Below are 13,260 nucleotides of genomic sequence, written 5' to 3' on the forward strand. Positions count from 1 at the left end.
ATTTCCTTTGCTCATCATGCTTATAAGAGGGAATAACAGAAATTGCTATCTTAAAATTAACATATATAATGCTAGAAGCTTCTGATTACAGGACTGGACACTAGCAACATTCTAGCTGTGCTCAGCAGAACATGGTATTTTACTGAAAGGACCTAAGGGATTTTTTTCTTGGTAGGTTTTTTAATTTCCCTAAGATACTTCAAAGATATAAGAGAGGTCTGAGCCTGAAAACAGTTTAGCCCAAATACATGCACTTGCATTTTTCTGGAGCTGCAGGCACAAGCCCAAGCCCAAGGAGTTCCTACGATGACAGACAGTAAACTTTCCCTGAAGCATCTTTCAGGTAACTGTTAATTAGGTGTTATGGTCACAGGGCTGAAGGGTGTGTGTGTATATTAGAGCAGGGAAGTGGAACACAGAGAAAAGCACTGAGGGGTGGGAGGGAGGGGGAGGGAACTGGTCAGAGGCAATTTTGGGGCAGTTTGGTAAAATGTCTGAATCCTGAGCAGGCTGATATAAATCTTTGTGTAGCTGCTGGGCCTCCCCACTTCAACCAATACACCTGTGAAGACTTCACTGCAGACTGAGAAAGCTTTTTACCTGTCAGGGTGGCGCGCATATAAACAACCTGCGGGTGACTCGACACTTTTCTGCTCGAGTTTGCGGGTCCCCGGTGATCCTCTCCCCTCCCGGGAGTGAGGCGAGGGGTCCGGAGCATCCAGCAGGTCCCAGCGGGGGAGGGCAGCGCCCCCGAGGCGCAGGAGCTGGCGGGGACACCAGGCAGAAGTGACATCGGGCAGAGGGGACACCTGCCAGAAGTGACACCTGCCAGAAGTGACACCCGCCAGAAGTGATACTGAAGGTGACAGGCGGCCGTGGTGACACCGGGCAGATGTGACACCCTGGCTGGGGAGGGCCGGGGCAGCTGCGCTGCCCTGCGGTTGTCCCGCCGCTCCCGAGGGAGCGTTCGGGAACCGCAGAGCAGGAATGAGGAGCTCCGGCTGCGCAGCCGCCACCGCCCCGGGCGTCCTCCTGGGGCTCGGGATTTACTCCCGGACCTGCTTCCAGGGCCGGTCCCCTCCCGGTGTGCGGTGACCCCTCCGGCCATCTCCCCTTCCCCTCCTTCCTTGAGCATCCCTGTGCTGGCGGAGTCACATGTTTGGTCTTTGATGCCTTTAATCCCACCCTCAGCGCCCGAGAGGGAGGAGAGAAATTCGCGGAAGAGAAGTGAGCCACACGCCGAGAGCAGGATCCCGGCGGGAACGGAGCTGCGGGAGGGAGGGAGGCGGGAGCGGACGTGCGGGGCTGCTCAGCGGATCGGGTAAATCTCCCGCTCGGATCGGGGAAATCTCCCACTCGGATCTGGGAATGGCCCGCTGGGACCGCGCTGTCCCGGGGGATCCTTCCCCTTCCCCTGTGGGGGATAAGAGGGCGGGCGGTGCACCGAGGCTGGGGAGCGGGGAAAGGGGGGGGCCACGAAGTTATGGCTGATGAGCAGCCACAACTGCTCATCGGGGCTGGGCTTGGCTGCTGTGGCTACGGCACCCGTGCCAGCAGGGAGGTGAAAACCCTCCAGGGATCGAGGAGATGTTTCTGTGCTTGCTCCGGGGATATGCCTGTACATGGTGACGAGCGAGGACAAGTGGCCGGAGCCTGGCATCGCCCCAAGAAACGGCCCCTCCCTTAGGGAAGGTGAGTGGAACTCTCAAGGGAACGGGGAAAAGCCAGCCAGCGTCTGCCCAGAGCTTGGTGCCACCCGGAGGAGCCCTCGCCCGAGGTAGAAGCGTCGCCAGAATCTGGTCTGAAATCCGGGCAAGGAGCTGAGGACTGGGCACACTGAAATGCCCTCTGTGTGTGTCTGCAGGAGAGCAGAGAGTGGAGGTGGGATCAGCTTTTCTTATCTAACGCCCTCTCCTCTTTGACCATCTCCACTGAGGTAACTGCCATTAATCCCGGTGCTTTACGGGTCACCTTGTGCTACCTGGCAGCTCTCCCGAAGGGAACGAGGAGCACCTGAGAAACTCACTGGCCGAAGTCGTTGACATTTAGAGTCAAAGGCTGTTGAGGAAATCTGCAGTTGTGCTGTGATGCAGCAAAATATGAATCGATGCTGATGTACACTACAGGTTCCTGGGCTGGCTTCTCTCCTGCAGTCACTGAGAAAATAATTTATGTACAATCATTAGGGCACATCAGGTTCAGCAAGCATTTGCAACCGCAAAAGCCAGGAGGAACACCCTCCTGCACATGTGAAATCTGCTGATTTCTTTTCTGGTCCAACAGAGGCATTACTAATTGTACCAGAGATTATTTTTCAGCTTGTGCATTTACCTCATTTTCTCCCCTTGGGGCTCAAGCAGATCACCAGGATCCCCCAGAACCAGGGCATTCCATTCACCACGCCTTCCTGTGCAGGATAAACACTCTGGCTCCTGCCTTGTGGGGGGAGGGGAGGAAGAGGGTGTATATTCCTGTATATTACTTCTGTATTCACAAGTAGTGAATACAGAGAAATCAGTAGTTTAACAATAGTAGAGAGTCTCTTCAAAGAGAAATGCTTTTTATCAATAGATGAAACATTTTTCTTTCAAACAGAGGTTTGACTCACAATACTCTGGCTGTTGTCTTGTATAGTTTTGCATTTTGATTGGTACATTGTCCCAACCGGAAATTTACAGGTTTGTCGTCAAAGGCCTTTGTTCACAAATATTCTATTTCCATATTCCTGTGCATTATTCTTCACAGTCATAAACAACAGTAAAGGTACAACATCTGCAGTGTTAGCAGCCATCACCACCTCTGTTCCTTTTCTCTCCCTCCATTCCTACACCCACAACTCTACTGGCACAGGTGAATTTTTAAGAGAATTCATCATTGTGGGAATAACAAAAAGGTGTTTTTAATGATTAGATGATGATCGAATGATATTTAATGAAAAATTGCAAATAGTGATTAAGGAATAATTCAATTATAACTTAACAATGATTTAACAATAATTTATAATTAAGCTGTAATGAAATGGTAATTGAACCATGTTTTAGTTTCTGATTTCAACAGTGATTTAAATCATGGTTAGACTCTGCTATTTACTTCTACACCTAAAGCTATAGCTGGATATATAAATGTCATGAACATACATAGGATGTACTTGCAGAAACGTGTTGGGACTGCTGGGGTCCTTCTGACACAGAGAGGGAATTTCAGTGACAGGCTCACCAAGCTGGTAAGGGCCCTAATTTAAAGTTGCTGTGGGAGGGGAACTTCAGGCATTGCAGTGTAAAGCCAGGGCTAGCAAGAGAGGCCCAGAACATGGGGAAGGATCACAGGTCAGTAGGAGCATTCAGGTAGCACAAAGGAATTCCAGCCACTACTTTGCATTCATCAGAGTCCAAGTTACCTGCCTCTGTGCAAAGGCATGGGGAATAAATACAGGGAGCTGGAGTCACGGGCACACCTGCAGGGCTGGCAGCTCCTTGGCATCATGGCAATGTGCTGGGGTGGCTCCTGAGACTGCAGTGGTGGAATGGAAAGGTATAGAATCTTTAGCAAGGGCAGGTGGGGGAGATGAGGAGGGGTCACCCTCTATGTCAGTGACCAGCTGGAGTGAATGGAGCTCTGCACAGGGATGGATGAGGAGCTGTCCAACAGATGATGAATCAGGATTAAGGAAGGACAGGGACAGGTGACTTTATTTCGGGGGTTGGCTACAGGCCAGTGCACCAGGACAACCAAGTGGATGAGTCCCTCTATAGACAGACTCTTGTGATCACAAGCCCTGGTTCTTTTGGGGCACCTCAACCCTCTGTCACACCTACCAAAATCACAGACAGCTCTCCAAAGTCATTGCCTTAAGTCTCTGTGTTTAGCTGTTACCTTGCAGACCTCTTCTCAGGCTGCTCTCCACTCCCACTCATCTGATCTGACTGCTGGGTAGAAGCAGAGGGAGCATTGCTTTCCCATGGGATTCCCCTGCAGGGAGGCAGCCAGGTAAAATGGGCTCTGTGCATGTTTATGTGATCAATATACATGAGAAACAAGACAGAAGTTGGGGAAAGATCTCTAATGAATATATATTGAGTTCACAGCCTCTTTCACTGGTGGCATAGTCGTACTGTTTTAGTTCAAACAAAATGGGCAAAGTGTCATTCACCTGCCACAGCTATGTCACTCATTTCTTAGTGCAGTAGCTTTGAAACTGTGATTCATGGATTTCTAGGGATTTATGAACAACCTGTAAAAGTTAACTACAGTCTGATGAGATTAGCAAGCCAGCCTATGATGAAATTTACATTCAGGTTTTAACTCTGCAGTTTCCAGTGTTACCTAATTGGTCACGGTTACACCCTGCCTATTTGTGCATTTTAAATTCCATCTCCTTTGACAGAAGAGGTCTGTACATTCACTGACACGCCCTGAGGAATGGAAGATCAAACCAGACAGCAGTGCCTTCAATTTCTATCTCAGGCACCACATAATTTTTGCAAAGGGCCAAGTCCTCTGCCCCTCTCTAGCCACTTCTCTTACACTTCAAGCTGCCATTAATCTAACTGTGACAGTGTAACACCTTTAGTACACAGACCATAAGAAACAAAAGTTCTAAGGGAGCTGAGAGCTTAAGTGCAGCAGCCCTGATCTTTGCCTGGCTTATTTGATGATAACATGACAGATGTCACTCATCATCTACGAACAACAAAAGAACAATTGCTTCAGGGGTGCCTGAGGAGGTGAGAGATATATTTGGTACCTGCCAGTAAAATGCAATCAAATAACAACTACTGGTCTCTTACCATTAAGGTTCCTCTGAATGTTTTTTAGCAGGTCTTGATGGGATGGTTTGTATTTTCTAGGGAGCCCAACTCCCAGTTTGGCCTGGAAGTGCAACAATTGGATCAGTGGGTGTTTGGTTTCTGCTGTTGTCAAGGGGGGCCTGACACACTGCAGGAATATTATCTGGCACCTGACCTACTAAAAGCTGTCAGAAAACAAGAGGAAGTGCAGATGGGAAAAGCTGGCCATCTGGCCCAGTAATAGGGATCAGCTCATGGCAGGGACCTCAGGTTCTGGAATTGGAGGATATCTGTACAGTCCCTCTCAGCATGTCCATATTTACAGGAGATCTCTATGGCTCCTTGGAAACTTCCATTGGCTTCCTCAGATTTGAGCAGGATGTTTGTCACAGCACCACAAAGGCCTTGTCTCTGCCAGAGAGGGTTCATCAGCAGGGGAGGTGGTCCTGAGCTGACAGCTCTTCTGCATGGTGTTATGCTGGGGTGTAGAAAAGCTTTTCACACAAAAGTTTCAGCTTGGGTGCTGCTATAGGATCAAAAGTGTAAAGTACCATTACCATTACTCCCACCACTGCTATGGCCCAGTTGGGACTGTGACAGCCCCTGACATTTCAATGACATTTTCCAAGAGCCTGCCTTTGTTCCTCCTTCATCCCTTTATAGAGAGATGACTCTATGGCTCTGACCAAATGACTTCATCCAGCTGTTTTTATGTTAGGAAAGGAATGGCTTTTCCCACTGACACTGAGAAGAAGTGTAGACAGGCCAAAAGGAGTAATTTAACATTGTAACTGTACAGGAATAGTTGTGTCTTTGTCTCAGGGTGCAGGAAGGAGAAGGCAGATAGTCTCTCTTACATCAGCTATACAGGAACCTAAAAATTTGCAGCTTTGAAACATACAGGAAACTTTGTTCCAGGAAGATCTCTTTGTGGAGAGGAGTTTGGAGCAGACAATTTGCTGAACAATTCAATCCAGCCAAGTAATTAGGGGACTAATGAAGATATGACATAGATTTGGAATTAGGTGTTTCTAGAAGGAATCTTCATCATGAGAATCCAAGAAAATAAACAAGCCAAACTACAGCTTTATATCACCACAGCTTCTAGTTGTGTTTAAGCAGTGGCTCAGTTCTGCACAGAACATATGTAAATATGGCTTCCACATGTTTTCTATTGTATGTTTGCAATTTTTACAACTATTTATATGGTTGCAAAGTAGTTATCATTCAGGTTTAATAAAGTGGGGGTTTTAAAGCCACTATAAAATCCAAATCTGATTCTTCCTTTTCTCCTCAGACTTCTTTTTTTTTTTTTTTTTTTCTGTCTGAAATGCCCCTTGCATGAAAAACAAGATGTTTTTCCTCCTAAAAAGAGAAAAAAAAAAAAAGAAAATGACAGTACAAAGAGCTCCTGAAAAGAGTGTCTCCTCTGAAGTCAGAACCATCCTAATGGCTGGAAAACAGCCTGAGCAGAAACTATGGATTAAAATCCTACAGATAAGAGCAAGCTTCACCTCTGCAGAAGTTGGAATTTATTAATCCATATTTTGAACTCTCAGGTTCCCAGTGTTACAGACAAAAGGTGTGAAGAAGGTCAGTTTCTTCCCTCTCTTCTAGATTTTTCAGCTTGTTTTTCACATTAACTGAGGTATTTGACCTGCTTTAATACACTCCTGACCATCATTAGCCTCTGTGGTTATTTCACTGCCCAGTGAAAACAGCCTTTTCCTCAGCAGACAGAGTGACAGACAGTGTGTCTGTCCCATGTGCAGCTGCAGACAATGTGTCTGCCCATGAACACCCCAGGCAGAAGAGAAAGATGTGAAGAGTAGCAGTAGTGTCTTTGTGTGATTACTGTTTTCTTGAGGCTCCCTGAGTTGCAGAGCCAGAATAAGAGCTCTAAGATCTTGAATTCTGTTACTGGTGAAGTAAGGGTTAAGTCATAATGCTTGGAATTACTACAGTGATTGGATGGCTGCATGGGTGGCTTCCAGTCCTTCGTGCTTTTCCAGGGGAAGCTGGGAAAGGAGGTACCTCCAGAGGGGGTGGTGCTCACCTGCACCTCCTCACCGACCCTGCCTTGAGCCGGGAGCTGGGACACCAGCAGGTGGAGTCCCCACACAACTTTGCCAGCACTGTTGGGCTTCGGACTCAGTGTGAGTGCAGCTGCAGGGACCCGGGACATGATCCTTGAACAACAAGTTCAAGAGTTGCAGAGGAGCAAGATGTCAAGTGACAACTTGTTTGATTTATCTCATGAGGCTGCAGCCACCCCAGCTCTGCTGGCCACTAGGGAGGACAAGACAACATTTTCCCCTCTTCAGTAGAAGATGGTGTGAGGGTAGGAGGTCTTCCTTGGGTGAATGTTATCATCATAGAATCATAGGATGGTTTGGGTTGAAGGGACTTACAAAACAGCTAGTTCCAATCTTCCTGCCAGATTCCACTCACTAAATCAGGTTGCTCCAAGAATTATTAATGAAGAAATGCTCAAAGAATTATTACTAAGTGCTTCAATATATATCTCAAGATCTCATTGCCCGCTCATAAGTTTTGTAGCTCAGAGCTTCAGCATAGCTGGAAGATGGAAAGTAATATTTATTTCTTGAGAACTAAACTATCTTTTAATTTTCCTTCATCTCCTTTTCCCACTGTGGTCCTCACTTTCAAGTATGGAGGCTTGCTCAGAGACAGTGATGCTTGTATCAAGAGAAGGCTCGACAGTGTGAGCTGTAGAATATGATTCTGCATGTTTGTGTTCTCTTAATGCTTGTGACAGGTTAGCTGGAAGGCCCAGGATTCTGGATTAATTCATTTAAATGCCAGATCTTTGCATCTGATGGATCTCAGGTCTTCACATCCTGAATCCTCAGGACTTGGATCTAGCAGCTGAAGTGCAGCCATCAACTTTAAGGCCTTTACAAGGTTCACTGATGCAATTCTATGCAGCATTTTTGCAACAGGATTGTGTAACAACACAGAAAAAGAAAGCTATATGGGAAGAAGCTGCAGATTCTCATGCATCAGTATGTAAATTTGTTCTCAATTTAATTACTCTAAATTTTGTCTTGAGCCCTAAGAGTGCACAAACACTGATTCCACAATCTACCTAAGGATTGGTTTGAGATCTCACAGCATGAACTGCCTGTTCTCTAACAAATATTTGGAATAACTCTTGTATTAATATTGTTAAAAGGCCTTTCATAGATGGTTGTCAGATTCTCATATGGCAAGAGGAAAAGGTTCTCCTAATGGTGAAAACCAGCAAATCTCTGACCTCTGTTAAGAAAGCACTTCTGAAGTATCCCCAAAGCCAGACCTTGCTCCCTGTCCTCCAAGTCTTTTCTTGTACGAGATCCATTTTTCTAAGAAAGAGGAGAAAAAAACATGATTTTTTCCATCTACCCAACTTTGCTTATGCTCCTTCAAATGACAGTTCAGAAAAGGACAAAGAATACCATTTTGGAACCACCCTTTGATGATCAGAACTTGCTGAAGGCAGAAGGGTAAAAATTGGAGAAGCTCTGCACTGAACACCCAGTGTACATTCAGTCATCTCAGTGAAGGGAACATGAGTACTTCGGTTCTTAGGGAGAAGGAATAGGAAATGAAAGGGAGAATGAAACAACAGATTAAAAGTGAGACTACTGACTAAAGAGAACTCTGAACAATTTAACTGCCTTGATTTTGGGTAAGCTTTTGTCAGCCAGGCTGTGAGCTCTTCAGGACAGCCAGAGAAGCAGATATGGAAAAATCTGACTTTGGTGAAGGTGGATATTTGCTTAAAGTGAATATATATACAAAAAATATTACATATTTATGTGAGTACTTCAGTTTAAAATTAAAGGCATATATACTTCTAAATTGTGTACTTTTAAATAAGGAGTCAGTGGCTCAATTACAGCATGTTCATGTTGCTGTGCCCATATATTTCACAGGTCTAGTGAGGAGGAGACATCTGAGAGAAACAGACACACACATTACGCTTAGCATACACAGACCCTTAGTGAAGTAAATTGGTGTTTTTGTTATATGGCTTCACATTCTGGGGAGGAGAGTGAAAAAAAACACATTTGGAAGTGTGCGAGCAGCAGGAGGGAAGCATGTGTGCCTCCAAAGAGGTAAAAGTTTGTCTCTCCAATATGTGCTAGCATAAGATACAAGAATTCTGGTTTTGCTTTGTGGCTGTGATCTAAACATTATTATGTCACAGTCACCAGAGAGGGGTACCTAACCTTTAACAGAAAGGGATTTCCACACATTCTGGATCCACCTTGCCTGTTATTACATGTTTGAATCACAGTAACAAACACACTAAGTCCTTTAGAGATTGGTTAGATCAGAGTTCCTATGTGCTAAAAAGCCTTAGGGGTCTTTTGCTGGAAATTAAGTTTGGCTCATCTGTCCTCAATGTCCCAGGACTATTCTGTGATATCTCCACCATAAGGGATTCCACAGGGGCCTTGTATTTTAGCTTACTCAGAGACTAGTCCCCTGCTTTCTATTTTCTCTGTCAGTTCCTATTTCACTAACCATCCTTTTTTCTTGCTTTCTGGGCTTGGACAACCTGTACAGGTTTGGCAGCAGTGGTCCCAGTGGTATCCTGCAGTCCAGGGAGAAGAATGCTTTGGAAGTGAAGGACTGAGGGCATGAGCAGTGCAGGAGTGCCCTCTTTCTGCAGCAGTTATGTTCCACCGAGCCTGGCAGCTCTGTGGGAAGTGGTGCCGATGGTCCAGCCCTTTCATCCATCTCCTCACTCTGACTGTGGTGACTTTTGGTGTGCTGGCCCCTTTGATCTGCCACCGGCTCCTGCACTCTTACTTCTACCTGCGGCGCTGGCACCTGAACCCCATGAGCCGGGAGTTCCTGGAGCAGAACCAGCAGGAGGGCCAGGATGCCCTCCATTACTTTGAGAAGATGCAGATGCCAAATGCCTCTGAGGCCTCCGGCAGTGACGCCTTCCAGCCCTTGCTGCTGATCACCATTATCACTGTGCAGAGGCAGAATGATTTCCACTACGTCTTGCAAGTGGCCTCCCACTTCCACCGCCTCCTCCAGAAATGTGGGGCGCATTGCCAGAGCTACCGCATGCTCCTCTGTAATGTGGAGTCGGACCCCAGCAGCCATCAAGATGTTAGGCTGCTGAGCAGCCTCTTTCCTACGGTCAGTCGTGACAGAACTGGAGAGAATCCTGACCCCAGCCTGAACCAGTTCGAGAAGGAGAAGCAGGACTATGTTTTCTGCCTGGAGCAGTCACTGTTAGTGTACAGCCCAGAGTACATCCTCCTCGTGGAAGATGACGCCGTGCCAGAGGAGGAGATATTTTCTGTCTTGCAGCACCTCTTCTCGTCCCGATTCTCCAAGCCCTACCTCAGAGACGCTCTCTACTTCAAGCTGTACCATCCTGAGAGGCTCCAGCGCTACTTTAACCCCGAGCCCATGAGGATACTGGAGTGGCTGGGCCTGGGCATGTTCCTGGGGCCAGTGCTGAGCTGCGCCTACTGCTGGGCCGTGGGGCGGGTGGGCCCCGGCTGGTGCCTGGTGGCGTTCTTCGCCCTGTACAGCATGGCGCTGTCGGAGCTGGTGGGGCGGCACTACGGGCTGGAGCTGCGCCGCCTGCACCCCGCGCTCTACAACGTGGCGCCGGCCAGCGAGTGCTGCACGCCTGCCATGCTCTTCCCCTCTGCCTCTGCCCGCCGGGCCTCGGGATACCTGCGGGGGCTGCGCTGCCGCCGGGGCTTCGCCAAGGACACTGCCCTCTACTCGCTGCTGCGGGACAAGGGCGAGAACGCCTTCGTGGTGGAGCCCAACCTGGTTCGGCACGTGGGGATGTACTCCAGCCTCCGACTGAACGGTGACCCAAAACTGCTGTGAGCTGCTCCTGCCTTGCCGCACACAAACACCCAGTGCACTCACCGTGGGGCAGAGGGACAGTGTGTAAACTCGGATTCTGTGCTGCTTGCACTGGGCATCTCATGTCTCCACGTGGGCAAAGAATAACTCTCTCTAAAAGTACAAGTTTTCTTAAAAAAATCAGCTTTTGTTCATGGAGACCCTATTTAATACGAACTTGGAACTAATCACCATGCACCACCTGGGAGGGAAGTGGAGGATTCCAACTCACTCTCCTTAGCCATTCCCAAAGAAAAGCTCTCACACCAACATGCACGGCTTTCCTGCCTACTCTTCCTGGACAGTAGTTACAAAAATCCTCACATTAGGACAGCAGAAATGTTGGAGAAAGTGAATGTTTCAAATTTAAGCTAACGAGGAGGGGAAGGCCTTATTTCCCCGTCCTTACTAAGGTCTCATCTCTGACCTGTCTCTGTTCCAAAGCTGTGGTTTTGAGCAGACCTTTCAAAAGCAGAAGTGATTTGCAGGAACTTTCCCAGAAATTCTGCCTAGATACTTCAAAGTTTTGAAATCTCTTTAGTTACTGTCTCCCTATCTGCACCTCCACCATTCCCACTTCTTTTGCTTCAACCAGAGGCTCTTAAAAACAAAACCTCTGCTGCTTCATTAAAGGTCACCTCTGTAAATAGGGATAGGAAAACAGAACCACAGCCACTGGTGTCACACAGCCACTGGTGTCACACAGATGGGCCCCAAAGGCACATTTTCATTGATACACGACACACATTGTACACAATGATTACTGTGTTGGTTGGGATCATCACTCGTACTGAATCCATTAAAAGAGGTCTTGTCAGCCACTGAATGAACTTAGACATTCAACATGAATTTACTTTGACTTTTCCTCAGCACAGAGGCAAAGAAGAGATTATATCAGGTGTTGTTGTTGTGTAGGATCCTTGTTCATTCTGGAGCTGTAATTCACAGCTCAGCTGGAGGGGTTCCTTCACTGCTCCTGGCAGAAAGCAAAATACCTGTGGGAAGCAAAGACAGCTGTTCACAAGAACAATCAATAATAGCACAGCACATCAAGGGGCAACTAACAATGACCACGTCTCCTGGTTGTTAGGCATCTGGGAGAAGTACTTTGCACCAGGGCTGTGGGCAGAGTTAAATAGAAAACCTTACAGGTGACAAGAGATCTCATACTGAATGAAAACAGGCAAAAATTTGGCATATCTGATGAAAAGCCTACTTTGGCTTTAGTTAGCTTTGAATCAAATTCATTTCAAGGTGGCATTTAGTTGAACTATTTTAAAATATTCCTTGCTTTGGAACCAACCAAGAAAATCTTTTTTGTTGCGTTTAATCAGTGGGGGTTGTTTGGTTCTTTCTTTTTGGTAACAAATGGGCTCTGCTTTTAATTTTCTTGTCCCAGCTCTCTTCCAGGGGATTTATGCCTTAAGCTCTTAACAAGTCTGATTGTAGGGGAGAAATACCTAAAGCTCTTGAGTGATGAAACCAAAGAAAATGGCAACACTCCCTCTGTCAGCACAGTGGGTATCAGTTCCACGGACAAAGGCACAGTGCAGGTTAGCTGAGAAACAGCATCAGAGCAGTGCTTTGCTCTCCAGTAATCAGCTGTATACCTTCAAAACATCTTTGGAAATTAGAGTAAAAACTTCTTGTGGGTTCCATTCCATCCCAAAGGCCTTTAGGCCCCCTGTCAGAGGACACCAGGAAAATGGCACAGTCAAAACCACATTTTGTTCCCAGCCACTGGAAGCCCTGGAGATGCCAGGGTAGTCACACCGTGGCAGGTGGGCAAATCTCTCCTCTGGCTTCACTGCACTGGAGTTTGGGTGTCGGGGTTTGAGTGTCACTGTGTATTTATTCCACCAAGTGCCTGCACGTACAACTGGTTTCTGTATCTTCAGCTGTGAATGTTTCAGTGCGTGCTCTTCTCTCTTTTATATCCTTGTACTGTACAAATCCAGGACAGTGCTCTGTTCTTTCCATTCTTATTCATTCTTGCAAAGAAAATCTCACAGCAAGAAATGAGAGAAAATGGAAAAAGGAAGAGGGGAAAGCAAGCAAGCAAGCAAACAAGCAAGAAAGCAAGCAAGAAAGAAGTTGTGTCCAGTTAATAAATGTTTTGTTGTGAGGAAATGATTTATCCATTTGTCTCAAAGTTATTTTCCTGTTTGTGCAGTAGTACTTAATTTGACATTTCAAAAGTCCAGGAGAGGTCAATAATTTCACTGTAGCTGGAAATTAAGAACATGAATTTGAGGCATCCCTTCTAAACCAGAAGACAATTTTCACGGCATAAGAGGTGACAGAATTTGACTGCGAGACCAAGCAATGTGCAGAGGGCCCAGGGCTTGGACTTGCCAGTGTGAGAGTTTCAGATAAACCAGCTAAGAACAAACTCATTTGTGCAAGAAGCAGATTAAGAAATTCTTTATGTCCTTCTGGGACAATTTCCTAAAGTGCACAACTCACCTTCACAACAGAGGTGCTGCTTTGCTGAGCCTCAGGAAGCTGTTCTGAGTTACTCAGGTACTTGCACAGTGCCCACCCTGGCAATGGGGCATCCCAGGAAAGAGTTCCTGTGGCT

General features: G+C 46.8%; 1 protein-coding gene across 2 annotated transcripts; it reads left to right on the forward strand.

The window, feature by feature from the left end:
* The first annotated feature begins 987 nt into the window (after positions 1–987).
* LOC103821444 (post-GPI attachment to proteins factor 4) lies at positions 988–12,812 on the forward strand. 2 transcript variants are annotated; one of them, XM_050986909.1, is made up of 2 exons: positions 988–1,321; positions 9,363–12,812. In XM_050986909.1, the coding sequence occupies exon 2, from the start codon at positions 9,474–9,476 to the stop codon at positions 10,659–10,661; it is 1,188 nt and encodes a 395-aa protein (XP_050842866.1). In that variant the 5' UTR covers positions 988–1,321; positions 9,363–9,473; the 3' UTR covers positions 10,662–12,812. The 2 variants fall into 2 exon arrangements, with proteins under 2 accessions (XP_050842866.1, XP_050842867.1); XM_050986910.1 differs by lacking the exon at positions 988–1,321 and adding an exon at positions 1,336–1,692.
* Positions 12,813–13,260: the final 448 nt, after the last annotated feature.

This window comes from Serinus canaria, chromosome Z (genome assembly GCF_022539315.1).
Source record: "Serinus canaria isolate serCan28SL12 chromosome Z, serCan2020, whole genome shotgun sequence".
Classification (NCBI taxonomy): domain Eukaryota; kingdom Metazoa; phylum Chordata; class Aves; order Passeriformes; family Fringillidae; genus Serinus; species Serinus canaria.

Excerpts from the sequence above, each read along its gene's own strand:
- LOC103821444 (XM_050986909.1), top strand. The coding sequence starts at position 9,474 with ATGTTCCACCGAGCCTGGCAGCTCTGTGGGAAGTGGTGCCGATGGTCC.